The sequence below is a fragment of the Petaurus breviceps genome, unplaced genomic scaffold, assembly GCF_028583685.1.
Source record: "Petaurus breviceps papuanus isolate PSGF00001 unplaced genomic scaffold, PetGlider_PUasm1.0 38, whole genome shotgun sequence".
NCBI classification, from domain to species: Eukaryota; Metazoa; Chordata; class Mammalia; order Diprotodontia; family Petauridae; genus Petaurus; species Petaurus breviceps.
The window spans coordinates 103145425-103172110 of record NW_027186304.1 but is presented as its reverse complement, the minus strand read 5'-3'; the positions used below and the strand labels follow the sequence as shown (position 1 = coordinate 103172110).

The 26686-nt window shown below is 39.2% G+C and overlaps 1 protein-coding gene across 4 annotated transcripts in view; it reads left to right on the top strand.

The window, feature by feature from the left end:
- The window catches only part of LOC138170728 (serpin B4-like), a 427261-nt gene extending 417587 nt beyond the window's left edge, over positions 1-9674 (top strand). For all 4 annotated transcript variants that reach the window (XM_069100232.1, XM_069100231.1, XM_069100234.1 and 1 more), the window contains 4 exons: positions 402-519; positions 3091-3233; positions 7837-7992; positions 8935-9674. In XM_069100232.1, the coding sequence (XP_068956333.1) occupies positions 402-519; positions 3091-3233; positions 7837-7992; positions 8935-9336 (819 nt within the window). In that variant the 3' untranslated portion in view covers positions 9337-9674. The remainder of the gene's footprint in view (positions 1-401; positions 520-3090; positions 3234-7836; positions 7993-8934) is intronic.
- Positions 9675-26686: the final 17012 nt, after the last annotated feature.

The following is a 26686-nucleotide window of genomic DNA, read 5'->3' as shown; positions in this document are numbered from 1 at the left end:
TTGCCAGATAGACTGATCATTGTTTTCCTTATGACTAACTACAGAACATGGGGCCACGTAAAGAGGGCTGAACTTGGAGCCAAAGGGCCTGTTACTTATTACTTGGGTGAGCTGGGGCACGTTTAACCTCTCTTTGCAGGTGTTTCCTCATCTACAAAGTAATGGAGTTGGGTTAGATAATCTATAAATTCCTTCCAGTTCTAAGTCCATAACCACTGGGGGCATGTTTTAGAACAGTTGAGTAGTACAATGATTCAGAAATATTCTATGTCTAGATTTTGAATTCCTTAGTGTTTAAGATATGGCATTTTCCCTCATGGCATTAACTATTTGTATTCTCTATTCTCTGTACCTGGCCAATCTATGGATGTATGTATTCACATTCCTCTGTTGTTTCAAAGCCCTACTTAGATGGTGTAAAGGATATTTACAAAGCAGGGCTGGAAACTGTGGACTTTTTACATGCTTCAGAAGACAGTCGAGGGAAGATTAATTCATGGGTTGAGAATAAAACAAATGGTAAGTAAAGAAGAAGAGCTTTATTTTTCCTGATATTTCTAATTTTTTTGTTTTGGGTTTTTTTTTTTTGCATTTTGGAGGGGGGAAGGCAGGGCAATTGGGGTTAAGTGACTTCCCTCAAGGTCACACGGCTAGTAAGCGTTAAGTGTCTGAGGTCACGTTTGAACTCAGGTCCTCCGGACTCCAGGGCTGGTACTCTATTCACTGTGCCACCTAGCTGCCCTTCCTGATATTTCTAAAGGGTAATAGTTCGATACATGTTAAATTGGGCACTAGATGTAGAAAAATAAGTGAGCTAGTAATTGCCAGGAAGTCTGGGTTCTGCCTTAATTAGTAATAATTGGTAATAATCTAGGTAAATAACTTAGCTTCTAAATCTAAAAATGAGGTTGTTAGCTAGACAACCTCTAAGTCCTCTCCAGTGCTCTAGACAAGGCTGTTGTTGAGAGGAATTGTTTAATGACTTGTCACACTTCTAGCATCTAAGGTGAATCTAGCATCAAAGACAGCTCTTTTCACTTCCTCTTTTGATTGTTCTTGATTATTGCCACCCCCTCCCCCTCAACCCCACACTCCTGACTGTCTGTGATTTCAAAGACTGCAGTCTCTGTCCAGCAGCTATTCTTGCTCCTGGACATTCTATGTCAGATTCACTTCTAGGGGAATATAGAGGCACTGGTCATAGTTACTGATGCTTTCCTCCAATCACATAATGGTCAGTGTTTATCTGCTTGTGCGACTTGACCAACAGGGGTCTCCAGCCATGGAAAGAAAGAATCTTTGAAGTACAATATTAGTTCTTACACAATCTGATCCTCCTTTGGAATGACTTGGAACCTTGACCTTTCCATTGCTTAATGGTATGTCCTCTAGCAAGGATATAATCTCTAAATGTGAAGGATCTACAGAGTATCAGCAGGGCTTATAAAACAAAGAATTTGAAATGGTCCTGTTCAGAATAGGCATGTCCATGGAACAACAGGGACCAGTCCCCAGATTCTGATAGACTAGAGGGCATCCTTCTCCCTTCCCCCTTCCCAGGGCAGGCCGACCAGCTTCTTGCCACTCCTTTGCCTGGTCTAGGCTGCTACTTCTCATTGTCCTATAGCATTGATACTTGTTTGCCAGGATGGAGCTAACTGCTTTCTTAGCTCCTCTGAAGCTCTAAATGAGCAGCTTGGCATGGAGTTGGTGGTCTGGTGATATGTGACATGCCCCATCTGTGTGGGATCAGCCGGAGGGATTAGGGCATCAGTCTGCAGCTTGACTGAGTTTGCCCTAGAAGCCTGAATTCCTAGATGTGACTTAAATCCTAATGACAGAGGTTTATAATTTGAACCTGACTCAAGATGTGAGAAGGAACAAATAATCTCAGGGGAAAAGATGGATTTCAATGAAATAGAGTATGTTAGCCTGAGGATCCTTTTAGTGGTGTCTAAGTTCAGGGATGTCCTTAGTCAACAGTGTGAGATAGATAAATTAGTCTTTGTTGCTACCCTACTTTCTCCCATTATTAATACTTTTTACCTTTTTGGAAAAAGTCTTTTTCTCAGATTGTAGGGGCTTCCTCATGTGCTCTCTCTAGCTTTGACCTTTGTTCAAAAGGTTATTGTTGTTTAAGAAAATTGAGATTTTCTTGGTAAAGATGCTGGAGTGGTTTGGCATTTTCTTCTCCAGTTCATTTTACAGATGAGGAAACTGAGCCAAGCAGGGTTAATGACTCATGTGGGGTCATATAGATAATAACTGCCTGAAGCCGGATTTGAACTCAGGTCTTCCTGAATCCAGACCAGGCACTCTATCCACTGTGTCACCTAGGTGCCCTAAAACCTTTATGCTGCATCCTTTTTTCCTCATAGTCTAACTTCTTGTGTTTGCTTTGCTCCAACCCCTGTCCCCACTGAAACTATTCTCCTCTGGTCCAAGGGGTTAACTACTTATGGTAAGAAATTAGTTCCTGTGGTAATTTTCTACTGAGATAGAACTAGAGGACCTGCTCCCAAGAAGTATTAACAAAACTTTTTTGAGATAATGCTTGTTTTTGTCATCTAATCCATTAATGATTCTGGCTGGTCATACCTTCTAGTAGGGGATGGTACCACCATTGAAGGCTGTTATATTTGGGTAGGCATATATGGCTCTATGAGGACAGAGAGCCTTTCCATCTAAATGGGCTTAGTATAGTACTTTGCTTATAGAAGTCGTTGAAGACACATAGGTTGAACTGAATAGAATAGATGAGACCTTTGATACTCCAGGAGTTGGGTGGGGATAGGGGGAAGGACACTGATGCATTGGGATCCCTTTTTAAGAGCAGGTCTTTCAAATGTGGTTTCAAATATGAGTGGTTTCAAAATGTGGACAAACTTTTTCTCTGACTTCATCTCTACCCTACAAAGACTATACACTAGTCCCACACCATGGGAAGAACCATTTATTAATAAGGAGAATGGCTTCTGCTGACATACCAAGTTGTAGCATTTGTTGGCAAACTTCTTGGTTCACTTCTTGTAAATGAAAAAAAATTAATACAAAAGGTGATATTTGTTCTTTTGTCTATTTATATCTAAGGAAAAATCAAGGAGCTATTTTCAGCAGGTACTATTGACCCAGCTACTGTCCTGGTACTGGCAAATGCCATTTATTTCAAAGGCAAGTGGGCCATGAAATTTAAGCAAGAAAATACCCAAGAAGCAAATTTCAGGACAAACAAGGTACTGAAAAGACATTTTTTTTATAAGCAAATGGGGTTAAGTAACTTGCTCAAGGTTACACAACCAGGTGTTTCTGGGTGGGTGCTAAGCCCGGGATTTGATCTCCAGGTCTTCTCAACACTGGAGCCGGTGCTCTTACTCGCTGTGCTACCTGGCCGCCCCAGGAAAGATACTTTCTGATTTCACTTTTATTAATTTTATTTTAATTGGTATCTTTTGTCTTTATATTATCTTCATCCTTTATATATATATATTATATATATATATATAATATCCTTTATATTTATTCCTCCTTTAATCAGCAAGCCTTACCTGTTAACAAAGAATAACAAATGAAGAGAAAAAAATGCAGTTCAGAAAAGCCAAAAAACACAGCAATATGGTTAAACTTTTTAAATTATATTTGTTGTTTTACTTGTAGAAAGTTAGAAAAACAGTCATTTTATATCACTAGACTAGGAAAAAAGTTATTTTATACTGTAAGACTATGTTCATTCACAAGGACTGTTAACAAAGGAACAAACTAACAAACATTTACTAACCAATAGCTGTGCACCAGACAGTAGAGGAAGAAGTGCCACACAGAGCATGGGAGACAGCTGTTGTCTGTAAGAGGCTTAAAGTTCAGTTGGGTAAAGAAGGTACCAACAGGTAAAATATTTGGAAGCAATGGAAGAGATTTCTCAACACTGTATCATAGCTAATTACTGAATGATGGTTACAGAAAAGAAATGCCATCGTTGACAGCACAGAGAGATCACTGTGGGTTAGAGTGGTTGGGAAATCTTGCTGGTGTTGGTTGAAGAATTTGAGGTGTGTGCTAAGGACAGGTAGGCTTTCAAAAGTCATACTAGATGAAGGAGGGTATCCTAGACAGGAGAAACAGCACAAGGTAAGGTCAAAGGGAATTTTACTTGGAAAAGATAATGACAAGATAAAGGTTGTATTTTTAAAAATGCTATGCAAGCAAAATAACATTACTGTTTCCTGCATGAAGAAATAAGTGGATTCACCCTGGGAGTCATATTTATTTCAGATTTATATTCCTGGCACATAGGACACAGTCATAGGTTATCAGAGTTAGAAGGGACCTTGGAGACCATAACATTCACCATACCTGTTTAAACATCTCTGATGATAGTGATGATAACGATTCTTGATACAGTGGGAAGAAAAGTGGCCCGTGATTTAAATCTCACCTCTGGTGGACTTGTCTTGTTCTCAGTCATATAACCTGATTTGTCCTCAGTTTTCTCAGCTGTAAAATGAGGGAGTTAGAAACAGATGCCATTAGAGGCACCTCTCAGCTCTAAATCTATGATTTCATGACCTTGTAATAAATTCTACGGCATAGAATCATAGATTTAGGAGTCTACTTAATCCATTGACCATTTAGTACAACCCATGTCCAAAGGGATTACTTACTACAAACTAAGCTTCTCCAGACACTGCCTCATAACCTGGTTTTAAGGTGCCTCACCTTTCTGCTCACTTTGGTCAGTGCTTTCCAGATAATCAAAATTATTCGTAAATTTTGACGTTCAGGACTAAACACAATAGCTCAGATGTGGCCTGAATCAGGGCATAGTGTTGTTCAGTTGTTTCTCAGTCATGTCTGAGTGTTGTGACTCAGAGACTTGTGACTTGGCAGAGATCCTGGAGTGGTCTGCCATTTCCTTCTCCAGCCATTAACAGAAACAGGGAAGTTTGGAAGAGGGTAGGAATGAGGGTAAAGATAAGAAGTTTAGTTTTGGACATGTTGATCTTTGGGGCATCAACTTTGAAAAATCTGATATGAAATAGGTGATGAGGAACTAATGCTTAGGAGAGAGACTAGTGTTGGAGATAGAGACATAGAAAGAGAAACATGTATCTGTTAAAGATTATATATATTATAATAATATCTCTAAGATAATATGTGTTATATACTCACAGGTATAGTTATATACATATATATTCATATATAAACATTCATGCACATATGTGTGTGTATATGTACATACAGTTGATCTTCATTCCTGCCTTTAACTTTCATGGCTTTAAGCATTCATGTAATTTTATTAGTAACATTTTCACTTTGCTGTTAGCAATGATGCACATTTCCAGCTGTGTGCAACAAAGATAGATTTTCGGAATGGCAGGGGTGATATTGAGACCTCACTAGTCTCAGAGTCTTCTGATTAAATGGGGAAGTTGCTAGAAGCAAAACTTGGCTGCTTCCTCAGCCTGGAGCCAATTCTTTGGTGGGAGAAGGAATGACAGAAGGAAGGAACCATAGCTGCGTGGCCTGGGGTGCTTAGCTAGAAGAGAGAGAGGGCATCCTCTTTCGGAAGCTCTTGGTAAGTACTGGCCCTGCTCCCAGGACTGCTGGAGCACTCAAAAAGGGCCAGAGACCTGGTACATGGAAATGACCATGCTGGGGTACTGGCCAACTGAGCTGAGTGGTTAGAGCCCTAGCAACCTCTCCCTTGGTTTTCAGAGGGCAGCTAAAGTAGAGGGGTTTATGGCAGTATAAGTAAGGAGTACAGTGCCTTCACACCACCATCTGATGCAGTGGAAGGTAAGATTCAGGTTAAAAAATATTTCAGTTTTAAGAATTTTATTTGCTATATAGTATTTATGGTACTGTAGATTTCATGTTATGAAAAGTGAATATTGTCTGAAATAAACTTTTTTTTTTGCTTTTCTTTTGGAGGGCAATTGGGTTTAAGTGACTTGCCCAGAGTCATACAGCTAGTAAGTGTGTTAAGTGTCTGAGGATGGATTTGAACTCAGGTCCTCCTAACTCCATGGCCAGTGCTCTATTCTCTGCGCCACCTAGCTGCCCCCTGAAATAATTTTTTTAAATTAAAAATGTTAGCACAAGAGGTGACAGAATTCTAGGGAAGTCCTAGTGTGTTATGTTTGTATGTTAATCAATTTTATTTTGTGTACCACATTTTCTGGGTTATTTCATGGTTACTGGGTTAGGAAATGAAGGCATATTAATGTTTTGTTATAAAAATTGTTATAAAAGTTTTCTGCAGAAAAGTATACTTTTAGCAATCTCTAATGAAAGATTACAGTTTTTGGTGGTTGCAGGAACTTAACCTTGTTACCTATAGGTTTAATGTGTCAACATTCATATTTTTGATAGCTGTTTTCTAGGAACATTACTTCCATGAAAGTTAAAGATTGAATGTATGTCTATGTGTATATAAATATATGTAGATATATACACACATACATATATACATGTATGTTTGCATGTATATCCTAACCTCAAGGAGCTTACATTCTAACGGGAGAAAACAACACATAAAGAGGAGCTGGAAAGGGGGAAGGGAAGGTAAATGCTGTGGCCCTGTTGTTGAACTTGTTCTTTGAAGTTATTTAGCTGCCATCCGTTAAAAGAAAAAAAATCACCCTGTTAATGCCACTCCTTTTGATGCATTTCAACAATATTAGAAATTAAAAGTGGTCAGTAAATTAGCATAATCAAATGTTATTTTAAGGGATGATAAATTTTTTTTTCTCTTAATGTTGGTCTACTAATGTTGGCAGCTGGATGGCACAACAGATAGAGCACTGGGCTTGGAATCAGACAAACTCAACTTCGTGAATTCAAATCTGTCCTCAGACACTTACTGGTTGTGCGAACTTGGGCCAGTCCATTAAGGCTTTTTGCCTCAGTTTCTCATCTGTAAAATGAGTTGGAGAAGAAAATGGCAAAGCACTCCAGTATCTTTGCCAAGAAAACTCCAAAATGGGGTCATGAAGAGTCAGACATGACTGAATAGCTATGATAATTTTGATAAGATGAGAAAAAAATTCCTATTTTGTACTACTCTGACAGCTTTTTAGTCATGAAACGATGTCGAGTTATTTTAAGATTAAAATGAATAAATGATTTTGAATGAATTTACAGAAATTAACCAGTTCAAATTTAGCCTCTAGCCATTTTGTTTACACTATTTGCAAGGCTTCTCCAGGATTCTATTTGTGGGAAGACAGAAATAACAACCTGATACTTTTTTTAGGGTTCAAATGCATCCCATTTCTCTCTCTCTCTCTTTTTTTTTTTTTTTTGCTTTTTGGAGTGGGGAGGGAAGGGCAATTGGAGTTAAGTGACTTGCCCAAGGTCACATGGCTAGTAAGTGTTAAGTGTCTGAGGCCAGATTTGAACTCAGGTCTTCCTGACTCCAGGGCCGGTGCTCTATTCACTGCACCACCTAGCTGCCCCCTATCCCACTGCTCTTTATTAACTTCATTCAACTTATATTTTCAAGAACTGTATATCTCACATCACCTGGCTTAATGGTTATTTTTATATACCTGACAATAAAGGATTAAAAAAATGCTTCCAAGGTAGAATTGGATTTTTAATTTGATTTTTTTCTGGAGAAACTGTTGCTAATGTGACCTGCACTCTGAAGATGATTCTAAAATGATCAGTTGGTTAACCCCATGCAGCCATGGCCAAAGCTGAACAGTTTTCTGAAGTTTTTAGTTCATTTAAAAAAAAAATAAACTGACATTTTTGATATTGAATTTTTAAAAGGCTAAATTCTCAGGGAAATTGCATATTTATTGGATAATTATGTGTTATTTTCTTTTATTATAGGACACAAGCAGACCTGTGCAAATGATGAAACAGACAGGCTTCTTCAATATGGGATACATTGAGGACTCTCAGGGGAAGATTCTCGAACTACCATATACAAACAAACATCTAAGTATGTTTGTGCTGCTGCCTTCTGATAACATCAGTTTGGAGAAGGTAAAGAAACTGAGGCTCTTTGCTCAGAGTATATTCAGACATTTTCTTGGCAGTTTGCTTTTAGGTTTCTGAAACCACAAATAGACACAATTAATCACCTTCCTTATGATTGATTACAGTAAAAAGGGCATCAAAGAACACTTTTTTTTTTGTGACTCAGATTACTGTTTTTTCTACGAAACATGACCAAGATGAGAGGTCTGGGTTTTCTCAAATAAGACTAGCTTTTACAGAGACCAGACTTGAGGCAATTGAAATGTTATCTGCTACTGTGGATCATGCTACAAGTGCCTTGGCTTCTCATTGTTCTGAGATCAGATGTGTTTTCACAGAGAGCAAGATTATAGTAGCCAGAACATTCTTTGAGATATTGTCTCCAGCCACACATATCTTGTCCTTTAAGTGTTTTATATAGTTGAACCGACATTTGTTTTTCCTTCTCTTCCTGGAGGTGAGGGGTCCCCAGGTGTTGCACACTGCACAGGTTTTCGAAATGCATCAATTGGGGTGACTTTTTCCCCCCTTCCTCACATACCCTCCTGCAAATGCATGCACACAGAGGATCCTCAGGGATCTGTCAGGAGAGGAGAAGGGATTAAATGAGGGAATGGGTAGGGAAAGTGGTAAGGGAGCGGAGGAGTGGGGTATGGGAGGGGGAGAGTGGGAAGTGAGGTGTGAGAGGGGAGGAGCAGGGTTAGGCAAGGGAAGAGAAGAAGGTGAGGGGTAGGCAGACAGCTGCTGGCAGCCCCTTCTCTTGACTCTGGGGAACAGGGATAAGAACACTTAAAGCATAAAAATACATTGTTAATCTCAGTTTTTTTTCATGTACAATATGAGTGGAAACCAGTTTTCTCTACACACATACACACACACCTGTTTAAAATTCTGATGATTTAAAACCTCCTTCATAATCATAACATTTGTCCTTTTTTTTCTTTGTAGTTGGAACAAGATCTTACTTTTGAGAAATTATCAGAATTGATGAATCCTGACAATATGGGCCAGAAAGAAGTTAATTTGTATTTTCCGAGGTTTAGAGTAGAAGAGACTTACTCTATGAGGCCCACATTGGAAGCTATGGGGATGACAGATATATTTGATACACAAAGTGCTGACTTTTCAGGAATGACCACCCAGAAGGGCTTGGCTGTGTCCAAAGTCGTCCATAAGTCCTACGTGGAGGTGAATGAGGAAGGCACAGAAGCTGCGGCTGCCTCTGGTGTTGTGGTTGGATATAACTCTTCCAGAAAGGAAGAATTTAATTGTGACCACCCATTTTTCTTCCTCATTCGACACAACAAAAGCAATAGTGTTCTCTTCTATGGCAGAGTTGTTGCCCCTTGATAAAGAGAAGTTGGGAACTGATAAAATAGAAACTCTTCGAGGGCAGGAACGTGTTTCACTTTTGTCTTTATATACCCACAGAATCCATGGCACAAAAGGCGCTTAACAAAGAAATGTATCTGTTCAATTGAATTCACTTGTGCCAAATGAGAACTGATTGAAATAACTGGGATGTTTCTTTTTGTTTTAAATTTTATTCTTGTTTTTCGTTTCAACTTTTTCCTTCCTATACTTCCCCCCTCCCATGGAGAAGACAAGAAATATCGTACCCATCATACTCATCAAGTCATTTCCACATTAGCCATGTTTCAGGAAAAAAAAAATACAAGAAAAATAAAGAAAGGGGGAGATATGCATCAGTCTGCACTCTTAGTCCATCACTTCTCTATGTGGAGATGGACAGCATTTTTCATCATGAGTTCTTTGAAACTGTGGTCAATCATTATAATGATTAGTTACTGAGTCTCTTACAGTCGATTATTTTTATAATATTGTTGTTACTGTGTACATTGTTCTCCTGATTCGGCTGACTTCACTTTGCTTCATCAGTTTATGTAAGTCTTCCCAGGTTTTTCTGAAACCATCCTGCTCGTCATTTCTTATAGCATATAGCATTTTACCATAATTTGATCAGCCATTCTCCAGTTGAGGAGCTATGGCTGAAGTCTAAGTCAGGGATGCTTTCCCTTTCCCTCTTCTGAGCTACCTTATTATTGTTGAGGATGCTGCTATCCTGCTAGTTACTCATGTCCATGACCTAGGTGTCATTCTCTGCTCTTTACTCTCATTCACTTCCCATATCCAATCTGTCACCGAGTTCTACCCTCTTGTTTTCACACCCTTCTGTCCTCTGACACTGCTGCCTCACTGGTGCAGGCCCTCATCATCTCACATCTGGACAATTGCATTTGCCTTTGGGTCAGTCTGCCTCAAGTCTCTGCCTCTGTCCATCCCCTACTTAGCTTCTCCTAAAGCAAAGGTCTGATCATATCACCTCTCCCCCTCTCCTATTCAACTCCCCTTTTTACCTCCGGGGTCAAATGAAAATCCTGTTTGGCTTTTAAATCCTTGAGGACTTTAGGTAGCTTCTTCACCCCATTAAACTGAAGATACCTTGGGAAAGCTCAAATCCTGTGCATTAAATCTGTCAGACTAAGGCCAATAATAATGGTTGAAAGCCCTCTGCTGGAGAGTTTGGATATCAACTATCTTTAAAATTCCATAGGATTCTTTTTCCCCATTCTCAAATTTGTATGAATTAGCATCAGTCTCCAGGTCCAGACTCTTTGCTACCTGTCCCCAATGTCTGATATTGCTCAATGTAGGTAAGAAAAAACAATAAAAACTCACCATACTTTACCAGTTTTGGGTCCCAATTCCATCCAGGATCCCAGGCAGTGGACCTGGCCCATTTCTGCCATTCTCTTTGGTTTCCCCTATTGTAAATATGTAACCTCAGTAAAATTGGTTTGCTTTACTGTCTTGTGGGCTTTGTGTTTTCCTGTATTGGACCAAATACCAAAGTATTCCACAGCTTCCTAAATCTTGCCATTTTGTTCAGTCATGTTTGACTCTTCATGACCCCTCTTGGGGTTTTCTTGGCAAAGATACCAGCCATTGTCCAGCTCATTTTACAGATGAGGAAACTGAGGTAAACACAAGTGACTTGTCCAGGATCACACAGCTATGTAAGTCTGAGGCCGGATTTGAACTCATGAAGATGTATCTTCCTGATTCTAAACCCAGTGCTCTATCCACTGGGCCACCTGTTTTGAGACACAAACCCTTTACAAACCCCTGGTTCTCTTCCTACCTTTCCAGTAGTTTTATTTTTTTTCCCTTCTATGTCCTCTGCTATCCAATGACACTGGCCTCCTTGCTGTTCCTTACGTCAGATACTGTGCCTTTCACTAGCTTGTTCCTCATGCCTGGAATGTTGTATTTCTTCGTTTTTCTTTCTCTTGGCTTCCTGTCTTCCTTCAAGGCATATTGCAAATCCTACCCTCTGCCAGAAACCTTTCTCATTTCCTCTTAGTACAAATGCCTTTCCTTTGAGACTATCTACAATTATGCATATATGTGTATATATGTATGTATGTGTATACATGTATATGATTTACATTGTTCTATGCAGCATAGCTGTTGGCATGTTCTCTTCTGTTAGAATGTGAGCTCCTTGAGGACAGAGACCGTTTTTTTTTGTTTTTCCTTCCATACCTAGTACTTAGCACAGTGCCTGGCACATAGTGAGTGCTAAGTAAATGCTTATTGACTTTTTGACTTACCTAGGTCACATAGCTTAGTGCATGTCTGAGGGAAGATGTGAATGCAGGTCGTCCTGACTGGTGGCACAACATCCTGCCACTACACCGCATTACTGAACATGGATTAGTATCAATGTTTTATTGAAATCAATCCCCGTTTACTGACATTGAGAAAATAAGACAATGTGGTAATAGAGAGACTAAAAATCACTCCAAGTCTAAGAAAAATCAACAATTGAAAAAGTAAAACCAATCCAATGTGATTTTTCTAAATGCCACTATTCTAGGACATGTGAGGAAGCCATACTAACATCAGGAACTGAGATGATGAAAATGACTGACCCAACAAAAGCAAGGAGTGAATAGGGTGTATATATAACACATATGTACATGCATGTATATACACATACCACGTATGCACACACAGAATACACTGTATATATATACACACATATGCATACACACATTATACACACACATAATCACTATATCAGTGACTACCTTGGCCCCCACTGCCTGAAGGCTGGGTGTGTTACATTTCACTGCTCCCCAGGGTTCTCTAGTATTCTTAAGTGGGCTTAGGAGTATCTAATCTCTCTGCCATTGCCTCATTTTACCACCAATTGTATTGCCTCAATTTCAAGGGTTCCATGCACCCTAGTTCTATTTCATAACAATATTTACAAAGGAATATTCACTTTAAAGGTATTTCAAGAACCAAAATACACGCATCCACCAAATATCTGGGAGTCATATTCCCCCTTTGTACTACCTCAGTTTCTGTAAATATTTTTTGCAAAGGAATATTTATTTTAAAGGTATTGCAAGAATAAATATACAAAATACATTCAACACAGGGTGGGGCATAATTCCTTTTTACCCTACCTCAGCTTCACTCAATTCCTATATAGCACGATACCACCAAATTCCACGTCCAAAGCTCTCCTAGGTCTGAGTCCCTAGTCCTGGCACCCTCTGTTTTTCAGGGCTGCTCTGCTGGCCTGTCAGCAACATCTGGCCTGGAATCTGACCTCCAAGAGCACCACCAAGAACACTCCACTTCTTGCAATCAGAAGTGAAAAGGACAAAACAACCAACTAGACTCAAGCCTCAAGCCTATTTCTTGGGGCCACAGGACCAAAATTTGGGGATATAGCTCTTCCCCCACCTAGCTTAGTTCATGGCTTACTGGGCAGGATATCTTCTTCCAGAAGCAGGTCTCTGTCCCCTTATTGTAGTCCAAGTGACTATGGCAGAGCCCCTGGGATTCCATCCTTTTACTCCTTTACTTTAGTTGGAGGCAGCCTGAAGCTGGAAGTAATGGATACTACATTTTCTGTTGAAAAGTAAAGTTCTATTGAGCAGAGGAATAACTTGAAAGCAAAGAATCAGAGAAGTCACCCGGTGGATCAAATAATTTGGCAGAAATAGCCTACCTAATGGGATGTTAGTCGAGTATAGTTTGCTATCTACTCAGCTTAGCAGTGGAAGGATCCATTTATCACAAGGAAGTTTTATGGGTAGTTCTTGAGACAAAGAGAGGACACCATAATGGACAATTCCAATCCCTGAGTGTATGGATTTTCCCCTCTCATGTACTTCTTTGCTATATTTCTACAAGTATGTGTCCACTCTTCTCCACAGATACTGCGTACATTGTTAATAGAATGTGACCACAGGTTTATGTGTGGATTGGAATGTAGTTATTATTCCTTCATTTATCTCATATGAGTATCTCTGGTATGATGATTCTCATCACTTTCACTTCATTGTCTGATTAAAATCTAATTTGTGCCATCCGTTGTGAATAGATGATTTTGTGTAAATAGAAATCACACTGGTGGGGGCTTGGGAACTATATTTGTGAATCACAAATATTTACACACAACACTGAGACACATAGGACATAAGTAGTGGTCCTTCTCTTGAAACCCCAGGTCTGTCAGCGTGAGGGCAGGCTAGGGTTAAGGAGACAGCCTAGTGAATTAGTGAAAAGGTCCATGACAAGCGTGCCACCTAGATTTTAAAACTATTTGTGCTTCTTCCTCACTTTTTCCTCTAAGAATCCTCAGTTCAGATGCCACCTTCTATAGAAAACCTTGCCTCAGCCCAGTGGCCACACTCTCATCTATTTAACCAGTATTTATGTATCTGATTACTTGTTGGATTTATACTCCAATAGAATATAAGTTCCTTGAGAGCAGGGACTGTTTAACATTTTTGTCTTGTATTCACTAAACCTAGTCTGTTGCCTTCACTTAGCTGGCATTTAATAACTGCTTGTTCATTTAAATTGAAAATGAAACACATTAAACAATCTGTATTCAATGGGGGTGTAGTATATAATTAAATGCTGTTTTGCATGGGAGAGATTGAAGGAAGGGAGGAAGAGATCACTGTGGGTTGGTATAGTTGGGGAATATTTCATGGAAGAGCAAGGTAAGGGTTTGGCCTTCGAACTAAGTGAGATGAAGGGAGAGGGCTTTGGGGCAGGGCCACAGTAGGAGCCGAGGCATGGAGCACAACTTGTAGATGACAGATTGGGGTGTGGCCTAATGAGACAATTTGGAAGGAGCACGAAATGAGGTTAGCTCAACAGCACCAGATTGAGTAAGAGCTTCAAATCCAGGCTGTGTTTAGATGTGTATCTAAAATAGTTGTGAAATTACATAATGGCTCTGTCGATCGATCAAGCGATGGATTGATTATGTTGTTGTTCAGTCGTTTCAGTTGTGTCTGACTCTTTGTGACCTGATTTGGGGTTTTCTTGGCAGAGATACTGGAGTCGTTTGCCATTTCCTTCTCCAGTTAATTTTATAGATGAGGCAAGCAGAGTTAAGTGATTTGCCCAGTTAGTAAGTGGCTGCGGCCAGATCTGAACTCAGGAAGATGAATCTTCCTGACTGACTTCCAGGCCCAGCACCCCATTCACTGTGCCACGTAACTGCCCCCTGATCGATCATACTAATAGGAAGTTTCATATAAGCTGGAACCCTGTCTTATGAGAAGCTGTGTGGATTATTTTATTAAACACTTAGTATTGCCAACTGGAGATACAAAGACAAACACAAAGTAGTATCTGCCTGTAAGGGACTGTTTGGGGAAGATAACATGTCCATATACAAATTCTGCCAGGGAGCAACTGGGGGCATCAGTAAAGGTCTCAAGTAAGAAGCTGAATTTGAGCTGAGTTGTAAAAAATAAGAGATTCTAAGATGACTTGAGGAGACAATGAACCTTAGGCATGTGGTACAGTTTGTGCAAAGGCACCAAATGGGGGAATCTACCCCAGAACTTAGAGTAAGTGATGAATAAACATTTGTTGAATGGAAAGAATGAATTTATTCTAGTAACTTCTAGTTCTACAAGAGATTCATTCTGTTTTCTGAGCTCCAGACTTTGAAAGAAGTTTGTTTTCACATTTCAGGCAAGACAATGTATCATAAATAATATATATTATGTGAAAGGGAAGTGGCAGTGTAAGGCAATATACAAACAATATCACGCCATCTTGTTTGCTTGGCACCCCCAGAAGAGAGAACTATGGGCTGAGGAAATCAAGGAAGACTTCATTTAGAGGTGAGACTTGAGCAAATCTTTGAAGGAAAGGTAGTATTCAGATCAATGGGGGTTGTGCAGAAGCATTCATTCAAGAGAGAGTAGTGAAATATTGACCCTGAAGTAAGGAAGACCTGAGTTCAAATATGGCCTCAGATATTTGATACATACTAGATATGTGACCCTGGGCAAGTCACTCGTCCCCGATTGCCTCACCAAAAAAACCCAAATAAATAAATAAAATACACACACAAATAACATATACACATACATACATAATACATACACACATAGACATACACATACATACACACATATATATACATGCATATATCAATATCTATATAGTGGCAGACAAAAAATCCCTGAGTTTTGAGTGAGTGTGATTTTTGCCTCTGGACCAAAATGACTTAATGACAATTTTTAAAATGAAAGTTTTTTTTTCCATTTTAGAAAACATTGCTTCTTGAGAAATGTTATACCTGTCTTGGTCATCAAAATCCTTTTGTCTGCTAAAGAACAGAAGAATTATTATAGTTTCTATGAAGAATTGGGGCAGTTATATGGTACAGTGAATAGAGTGCTAGGCCTAGAATCAGGAAGACTCATCTTCTTGAGTTCAATTCTGGCCTCAGACACTTACTAGCTGTGTGACCCTGGGCAAGTCACAACCCTATTTACCTCAATTTCTGCATCTGTAAAATGAGTTTAAGAAGGAAATGGCAAATCACTCCAGTATCTTTGCCAAGAAAACCCCAAATGAGGTCATGAAGAGTAGGACACAAATGAAAAATGACTAAACAACAAATGAAGAATTATCTTGAAGATGGTTTGAACTAATGCCCAATCGCTTTGTCTGGTACTCATTTGGTCCTCTTTATTTTCTTTGTTTGTTTCCCTGTTTATCATACCACAGAATTACCCAAAAAAGTAATTAACACTTATCATCCTCATCTGTCCTATGCCAAAAATAGACATAGCTTTCTGACCCCTGAAAGGCTACTTGTAACATCAGAGGAATGAAAATCAGCATATTGGGATCTCTTCTTAGAGCTAAGGGAATATGTACCTTTAAGTCTCATAAAGACTTAAGTCTATTATAATGATAGGGCTCATTAGTATCCACCTTTGTTTTCCTTTCATCACATTTCTCTCAGCAGTCCTGTGAGGGAGATAATACAAGTATAATCATTCCCATTTTACAGATGAGGAAAGTAAAGCTTGGAGAGGTTATGCAATTGGCTTGAGGACCCAAGCTGGATGGGACTTTGTAATGGAAATGCAAATTTGGAAGATCTTCCCTGCCCCTAGGCTAAAGTGCACCTGAAGCCTTTGGTGGGAGGCTTGTTTTTCAGTAAATACTTCTTGATTGGCCAGTGAGTCAATAAGGTTGTTACATTTTCTGAGCCAGGAGAAGGCTATATAAGCCCTGATGTGTAGCTTTGTTTTGGGACTCACTTTGAGAAGTGTTCTGTGATTTGATCTGAATTCTGGGAAGCCGTTGTTGAGAGTCCCCCGGCTTTGAAAAACCCAGAATGTGGAAACCCAGATGTTGACTGGGTATGGATGTAATGGTTGGACAGTTTGGAAAGCTGTCTACTTGATGTTTCTGTCTTGATAATTATGCCTGTATACTTTGAGGTTCAGGGTGCTGACCTTTTCTCCTGAACAAGGTAAACGATATATGTCTGACTGATTAAAGTAAGCTTGTTAACCCATTTTGAGTTGCTTTCCTTTAAAAAAGCAGATCCAAGAACCTGTGGTAGCTGCAAACCCTGAGGACGCTTGGGGTGCTTGCTGCTACAGACTTGTGTGATGCAGAGGCTGCTCAGGGGACTGAGATCCCCTCAGAACCACATGGTATGGAGAGCCCTCGACCTTGATCAGTGTGCTATGAGCTTTAGTATGTAAGTAAGCACATTATTTCAACAGTCTGTTCTCTGTCACCCTTAAGACTCTTACCCATATACTCCTATAAACTCTTCATGGAAGATTGATCTCATGTATTGAATGCCTTTATTGAGTTCTTTGAACATTTCTTGGATTCCACTGCAATACTCAGGTTGTCTTTGTTGTTGTTGTGATTGTTTAGTCATTTAGTCATGTCTATGTGACCCCATGGGCTTTGTCCATGGGTTTTCTTGGCAAAGATGCTGGAGTGGTTTGCCATGTCCTTCTCTGGTGTGTCTCCATTTTACAGATGAAGAACTATGGCAAATAGAGGTCAAGTGACCTCCCCAGGGTCACACACCTAGTAAGTGCCTGAGGACAGATTTGAACTCAGACCGTCCTGACTCCAGTCCCAGTGCTCTATTCACTATTCCACCTAGCTGCCCAAGGTTTTCTATTTGCTATCTATTCCTTGCTCTCAGTATTTGACTGGTCCATCTCTAATTCCCAGCATAAGAATCTTTAATAATATCTTTCATGTCACTTCTCAAGCACTTCATTGTTTGTAATAAGTCAACACAAGATTAAATATACCATCCCTCTTTCCAATACTTTTTGGGTCCCCTCAATTTGCAGTGGATAGACCACTGGGCGGAGTCAGGAAGACCTGAGTTTAAATCCAGCCTCAGACACTTACTAGCTGTGTGATCTTGGTCAAGTCATTTAATTTGTGTTTGCCACAGTTTTCTTATCTGTGAAATGGGAATTATAATAGCACCTACTCCCAGGGTTGTTGTGAAGATGAAATGACATAGTATTGTAAAGCACTTAATACAGTACCTGGTATGTGGTAGGTGCTAAAATAAATGCTAGTGGCAATGATGATGATAATGAAGATAAAGATGGTAATTCCCCCGAAGCTGTGGTGTTCTCTGGTTGGTAGCCACATAGCATCACTGGGAGTGCAATGTTGTCATAAGATGAGCTTCTACAGTAGCAAGTGCTCAGGATCACTGAAAGCACTACCTAATATCCCCAGTGTAATCTAGTCTGATCTCCTTCTGTGCTGGGTCCAGTTCACCGTACATCTCAAGCACCAATCTGAGATACGTGATCGAAAGAAGTGATTGAGCTGTCCAAAGTGCACGTCAAAATCTCAACAAGAAGAATTCTTTAAATACTTTGTGGATGCTGCTTAGGATGAATATACCTTCATGTGATTTTGAATTTTTATTCGATGTCACTGTTGCTATATGTTACAGGAAGGGCAAGAAGGGTTAGACGACATGATCAGAGGTTCAGACAGGGAAAGGATCTTAGAGTCTGCTTATTTTTTTATTTCTGGAGTGGAGAGGGCAGGGAAGTTGGGGTTAAGTGATTTGCCCAAAGTCACATGGTTAGTAAGTGTTAAGTGTTAAGGCTATATTTGAACTCAGGTCCTCCTGACTCCAGGGCTGGTGCTCTATTCACTGTGCCACCTAGCCACCCCTTAGAGTCCACTTATGAGATGGTTTAGGTGACAAAGACCTGGGGGTTTTAATGGGCTATAATCTAAAAAGTGTCAACAGTATGATATGGAAGCCAATAAGGCCAATGCAGCCATGGACTGTGTTCACAGAAACAAGAGTTTCAGAAAGAGAGGTTTTACTGTCCTCTACCCTGGATTGTTGTGTTGGTTATGGACACCACATTTTAGGAAGACCATTGACAGGTTAGAATGCATCTGGGAAAAGGAGTGGAGGTCAGTGAGGGGACCGGGAAGCATAACATATAACCATTGGACATCTGGGGGAGGCTGAATGTTAGCTTGTAGAATTGGTCTCATTATTTTATAATTAGGTTATATAGTATTTTCATATAGCTACATATTTTATTCCTGACTCCTTTTAAGGACTGGAGAGACTTGGGAATATGTATAGAAATTCTGAAATTAGTTCTGGACTGCTAACCATGTGGTGAGGAAGAACTTTTTTTTCTTTTGCACTAGCCTTGTGAAGACTTTCACTTCTCTTGGTTTGACCTCTTTGGCTGACTTTTTCCTGGTTGTTGGAATTCTGATGAGAGGAAAGAGATGATGCTGTAAAGGAAGAGGCCCCAAGCCTTTTCCCTCTGAGGCCAACATGTGGCTCCATGACTATAAGCCTTAGATCCTTGTTTTGCTTCGTTCTTTTGTTTTAGGTGAAGGAGATTAATCTGGAGATTGCCACTTTGTGAGTTTTGAAAGGTCAGACAAGTGAACCTCCTGAGGTCCAGGGGTTCAGGATTCTGGGAATTGAGTTCTTGCTGGGTTTTGCAGATCACCCAACATCAGTGCCCCGAGGAACAAGGAATTACTGTCAAGAATGACCTTCTGGGCCCAGTCTAGCAGTAGCTGAGGTGAGGACTCACACAGCAGTGATCCTGTGTTTGGTTGGAAACTTGGTGAAGCTGATTTTATGTGGAAATTGTACCAAGTTTTTTTCCTTAGAGTTAATTTTCCTTAGAGACTGAGAAAACATAGGGGCAAGTATGTCCTAGAGACACTGGGGAGAAATATTTGTACTATTGATCTTGCTATATCTTAGAAATAAATAGTCCTTTGTAAAAGTTAATTGATTTTAGTGGTAGAAAGCATTATCTCCCCCAAATCTTGTTATGCCCAGCATTAGAGGTTTGAAGTCTTAACCTCTTATATAGTCCCTTTCCAAAATCCTACGGATGTGCAATGTCTAAATGAGAGTTTGGCTTGGGCTGCTGGCATGAGGTCAAGGGAGTATGGGTCCTGGTTTCCTGCTTCCATCTTACTGGTAAAGAGGGTTGGGATATAAATTTGCCATAAGAATTTCAGTTTTTCATAGTGGTATTGCAATGTGATAGACTTTAAAAATCACCCTTTAATCTTTTATGCTATTTTAGTTGAGAAGTATCTACTACTTTTGGAAATTGGTCTGTGAATCTCCATTCCAGTTTTATATTTTTCTTATTGCTTGGCCCCCTCAACCCCGACACTTTCCCACATCCCTGGTGTGAGGGCATTCCCTTCCCATAAATGACAAACCCTGGGCAGGCCTGTCTCATGGTAGCAGCTTGGAGTGCAATCTGAGGGCATGGCTGCGGTTGAGTTCTCATCTGGCCTTACTAGAGGCTGCTTATTGGAATTCAAAGGTAGTTTTCTGCTTTTTGTAAATAATTTTTTTTTCAATAAGCACTATATCTTTTCCCACTTCTTTTTAATCCTCCCAGTCCCTGGAAAAGTGCTTTGCATGTAGTGAGCCATCAAGAAGTTTTTTTGTTTTTTGCTTTTTTTGGAGGGCAATTTGGGGTTAAGTGACTTGCCCAAGGTCACAAGGCTAGTTTTTGTGTTAAGTGTCTGAGGTTGGATTTGAACTCAGGTCCTCCTGACTCCAGGGCTGATACTTTATTCACTGTGCCACCTAGCCGCCCCTATCAAGAAGTTTTTATGCCTGGAATGCTTTCTTTTCTCTGACTCTTGAATTCTTATACATCTTTTAAAGCCCAACTCAAATATCGTCTTGACAAATCATCCAGTGGGAGCCTTTCGGATCTCACTTGACATCTTGTGTACCTCTTGTGTACTTATTTTTTATGTATTATGTAAGAGTTACTTATATATGTATCATAATCTTCTTTGGGTTACAGCCATAACTTTTCTAAACTTTGTTCCTGTCTTCTTACCCTTTTGCATCTCAAGTGCTTAGCACAGTATTCTGTGGACAGTATTAAATGAAACCCTCAGGATAACCTTAGAATATCACATCTTAAATATGAAGGACCTTGGAATTCATTTATGAGTGAGGTTGAGATGTTAAGTGATTTGTCCAAGGCCACATAGGGCAGGATCAGGGTAGGGATTAAGGGCCCTTGACTGTTATTAAATATTCTTTCTACTAAATTACACAAGCCTAGGGGTGGCTAGGTGGTGCAGTGAATAGAGCACCAGCCCTGGAGTCAGGAGGACCTGAGTTCAAATATGACCTCAGACACCTAACACTAGCCCTGTGACCTTGGGCAAGTCACTTAACCCCAATTGGCCTGACTTTCCCCCTCCAAAAGGCAGAAAAAGAAAAAAAAAACAAATTACACAAGCCTATAGAAGAAAGTTCCCTCTCACGATTCTCCAATCCCTCCTATTATTCATTATAGTGAGCCTGATGGTTCTGGACAGTAGACAAAATATTTCATCATGTATTTATAGAAAAGGTTTGAAGGTACATGTTGGTATGATGGGAAGAACAGGGATCTGGAGTTAAGAGAGTTTGGGTTTAAGCCAGAGCTCTGCTATCTTGGAGCTGTCAGTTAATCTCCCCAGGACTCAGTTTACTCATCTGTAAAATGAAGGAATTAGACTCAGGGATCTCTTATGATCTCTTCCAATGCCAAATCAGATTATCTTAAGTTTCTGTGGCATTAACACAGTGGTGATTTATAGATCAACTATACTGGACAGGAGGAAAGAATCAGAAAGCAAGAAGACATTGGATACTGAAGAGAGATGTATGTTGTGTATGTCACTGAAGGCAGAAGGAGGCAGAAAAAAAGTCTGAACATGAAGAAGTTAAACTTTCTTGATTTCAAAATTTTGCCTCTGACATATCCTATTTATCTTCATTTGTCCATGGTCACATAGCTGTGGGCAAACGTACTTGCTCAATATTTTCTGCATTTTTCTTAAGAAAATTTGGTTGCTAAACAACAAAACTGGGGAAATTACAATTTTGCAAGGAAGGAAAACAGAAGTTTTCGTTTTTTTTTTCTGAGCAATCATTTTTAGGAATCATTTTTTTCTCATTAATGAGACATGGACACGGGCACTCCACCAAATATGAAATGTGTTTATTTTTTTTTAAATATCCAGTGACAAAATCTCTCAGGCTCAAATAAAAAATGAGGCAAAGTTTTCTCATAGTCTCAGATAAGAATTTTCCCAAAATGAACAAAGGTGGAAAAGAATGATTCATTGTTCTGTTAGTTCATTCATTCATTTTTTTTGAGAATTATGTCCACGTCCCTATATGTCTCTTACTTTACTGAGAAAAATGAGAACATTAAATGTGAGCTTCCATTCTCACATTTTCTTTATTGTAAAACTTCTTGACATTATTCCTTAGTGTCCTTCTGTCTCCCAGGTTCTACAAGGTGGTCCTTTTCCTTGCCAAGGTTAAGTTCTTTACCTGTGTATTTGATCCCATTCTCTGGTCTTCTTTTCTGTTTGCAACCTCAACATCTACCCTTTCTCTAGAGTCCTCCATTTCTCTCTACCTACTAGTTTCTTCTCTACTGCCTTAAACATCACCAAGTCTCTGCTATCTTTAAAAACAAAAGAAAACGTCTCTAGGTTCTACCATCTCCTCACACTATTGTCCCAAATCTCTCTTAATTACTTAGCTGGATTCTTTTTAAAAACTGACTACTTCCCCTCCTCTCACTTCTCAGCCCTTTGTAATCTGGCTTCAGACCTCAGTAAGCCGCTGAAACTGCTCACTCCAAGGTTACCAATGATTTCTTAATTGCCAAATCAGATAGTATATTCTCCGTCCTGTTTGTGATGAAAAATCTCATCCAAAATTTAATCAAGAACACGGAGATCTCTTGGGATAAGAACAGGAATTTATTCTCTTGCCCGGGTGAAGAGGGCAGTCTTCCGCATGACTGATCATGAGGAAGGGGGACGTTACAAAAGGCAGAACAAGAATTTATACCCTAATGCAGTCAAACACCTTCCCCTGGCTATCCCTTCTCCCACCGGCTGAGAGGTGGGCTCTAGTCTCCCTGGGAAGATCTCCCCCAATGGCAGACAACAGAGAAGCCCGCCACTATCCCTCAGTGGCTGGCAAACAGGCTTTCAAAGAACAAGGATTGACAGCAAGGGAAAGGGTCCCAAAGAAATGGGGGAGGAGTGAGCCAGCTGTCCCTGACTCCCACTGGCCTGGAGGAGGGCCCACAGAGGTGGGAAATCGGAAAGCCTCCTGAAAGGGCTTGCTGCTGATTGACAGCAGAAGTGAAGGGGCAGAGATGAGTCCTTTGTCAGAGACATAGGTTGTAAAGATTCTTTCCCAATTTCCCACCTCCCTCTTAATCTTGGTTACATTGGCTTTATTTGTACAGAAACTTTTCAATTTCATGTAGTCAAAATTATCCATTTTACATTTTATTATGTTCTCTAATTCCTGTTTCGTCATAAAGTCATTCCCTCTCCACAAGTCTGATAGGTAAACTATTCCTTGTTTTAGCAGACTGCTTACAGTATCAACCTTTATACCTAGATCATGAACCCATTTAGACTTGATTTTGGTATATGGTGTTAGATAATGGTCTATGTCCAGTTTCTGCCATACTATATTCCAGTTTTCCCAGCAGTTTTTGTCAAATAGTGAGTTCTTATCCCAAAAACCAGGGTCTGGGGGTTTATCAAACAATACATTACTGTAGTCGTTGACTTCTGAATCTCGTGTGCCTAATCTATTCCATTGATCCACTCCTCTATTCCTAAGCCAGTACCAAGTAGTTTTGATGATTGCTGCTTTATAGTACAGAATGAAATCTGGTAAAGCTAGTCCACCTTCCCTAGCATTTTTTTTTTCATTAATTCCCTTGATATTCTGGACCGTTTATTCTTCCAGATGAATTTGGTACTATTTTTTCTAACTCTATAAAGTAGTTTTTTGGTAAATTAATTGGTATGGCACTAAATATATAATTTAATTTAGGTAAAATTGTCATTTTTATTATATTAGCTCGACCCAGCCATGAGCCATGAGCAATTGATATTTTTCCAATTAGTTAGATCTGACTTTATTTGTGTGAAAAGTGTTTTGTAGTTATGATCATACAGGTCCTGGGTTTGTTTTGGCAGGTAGATTCCCAAATATTTTATAATGTCTACAGGAACTTTAAATGGGATTTCTCTTTCTACTTCTTGCTGTTGAGTTTCAGTGGAAATATATAGGAATGCCGAGGATTTATGTGGGTTTATTTTATATCCTGCAACTTTGCCAAATTTATTTATTGTCTCAAGCAGTTTTTTACTTGATTCTCTAGGATTCTCTAAGTATATCATCATATCATCTGTGAAGAGTGATAGCTTGGTCTCTTCTTTGCCTAACTTGATTCCTTTGATTTCTTTTTCTTCTCTAATTGCTACTGCTAACATTTCTAGTACCAGATCGAATAAGAGGGGTGATAGTGGACACCCTTGTTTCACCCCTGATCTTATGGGAAATGCTTCCAGCTTCTCCCCATTGCATATAATACTTGCTGATGGCTTTAAATAGATGCTACCTATTATTTTAAGGAAGGCTCCATTATTCCTATACTTTCTAATGTTTTTAATAGGAATGGATGTTGTATTTTGTCAAAAGCCTTTTCTGCATCTATTGAGATGATCATGTGGTTTCTGCTAGTTTTATTGTTGATAAGCTCAATTATACTGATAGTTTTCCTAATATTAAACCATCCTTGCATTCCTGGAATAAATCCTACCTGATCAAAGTGTACTATTCTTGAGATAAGTTGCTGTAGTCTTTTGGCTAGTATTTTATTTAGAATTTTTGCATCTATATTCATGAGGGAGATTGGTCTATAATTTTCTTTCTCTGTTTTATCTCTTCCTGATTGAGGTATCAGTACCATATTTGTGTCATAAAAAGAATTTGGTAGGACTCCTTCTTCACTAATTTTCCCAAATAATTTGTAGAGTATTGGAATCAATTGTTCTTTAAATGTTTGATAGAATTCACTAGGTGAATCCATCTGGCTCTGGAGATTTTTTCCTAGGGAGGTGACTGATGACTTGTTCAATTTCTTTTTCTGAGATGGGATTATTTAAGTAATTTACTTCCTCTTCAGTTAATCTGGGCAACTTGTATGTTTCTAAATATTCATCCATTTCCCTAAGATTGTCAAATTTATGTGCATACAATTGGGAAAAATAATTCCTAATTATTGTTTTGATTTCCTCTTCATTGGAGGTAGATTCACCCTTTTCATTTTTGATACTCATAATTTGGTTTTCTTCTTTCTTTTTTTTTATCATATTGACTAAGGGTCTATCAATTTTGTTGTTTTTTTCATAAAACCAGCTCTTGGTTTTATTTATTAGTTCAATAGTTTTCTTAATTTTGATTTTATTAATCTCTCCTTTAGTCTTCAATATTTCTAGTTTAGTATTTAATTGGGGATTTTGAATTTGTTCTTTTTCTAGGTTTTTTAATTGCATGCCCAATTCGTTGAGCTCCCTTTTCTCTAATTTAATCACGTATGCACTCAGGGATATAAAATTTCCCCTAAGAACTGCCTTTAATGCATCCCACAGATTTTGGTATGTTGTCTCATTATTATCATTCTCTTGAATGAAATTACTGATTGTTTCTATAATTTCTTGTTTGACCCACTCATTCTTTAGGATCAAATTGTTTAATTTCCAGTTAGTTTTTAGTCTGTCTTTCCCTGGCCCTTTATTGCATATAATTTTTATTGCATCATGATCTGAGAACGATGGGTTTAATATTTCTGCCTTACTGCATAGAATTGTGAGGTTTTTATGCCCTAGAACATGGTCAATTTTTGAGTATGTGCCATGAACCGCTGAGAAGAAAGTATATTCCTTTTTATCCCCATTCAGTTTTCTCCAGAGATCTATCATACCTATCCTCTCTAAAATCCTGTTCACCTCCTTAACTTCTTTCTTGTTTATTTTGAGGTTGGATTTATCAAGTTCAGATAGGGGGAGATTAAGGTCTCCCACTAGTATAGTTTTGCTATCTATTTCTTCCTCTAATTCCTTTACCTTCACCTCTAGGAATTTGGATGCTATACCACTTGGTGAATATATGTTAAGTAGTGATATTGCTTCATTCTCGATGGTGCCTTTTAACAGGATATAGTTTCCTTCCTTATCTCTTTTAATTAGGTCAATTTTTGCATTTGCTTTATCTGAGATAAGGATTGCTACCCCTGCTTTTTTTACTTTAGCTGAGGCATGATATATTTTACTCCAACCTTTTACCTTTACCTTGTATGTATCCCTCTGTTTCAAATCCCTGCTGTTTCTTGTAAACAGCATATTGTAGGATTATGATTTCTAATCCATTCTGCTATCTGTCTCCGTTTTATAGGAGAGTTCATTCCATTCACATTTACAGTTATGATTGTTATCTGTTTCTTTCCCCTCATCCTATTCCTGCCCCTGTTAATGTTCGTATTTTCCCTCCCTTCTCCCTTCCCCCCCTTAATAGTTTTACTTTTGACCACCGACTCCCTCAGTGTTCCCTTTTTGGCCCCCCTCCCTTTTCCTCCCCTTTTCCCCTTACTACTTCCCTCCCTACAAACCACTCCCACCCCCCTTTTGTAACCCTTTCCCCCTCCTACTACCTGTAGGATATTGTTATACTTAATGAGGTATGCTATTTTTTCTTCGCATCAAGAATGACAGGAACAGATCTCATGTGAAGCTCCTCTCCCTCCCCTCTTTCCCTCTAAAATGATGTGTGTTCTCCTTGTTTACCTTTCTAAGTCACTGTTGCTTCTCATAATTGGAGGTTGAATTTTCCATTGAGGTCTGGCTTTTTTATCAAGAAGGTCTGGAACTCTGTTATATCATTGAATGACCATCTCTTTGCCTGGAAGAATATGCTCAGTCT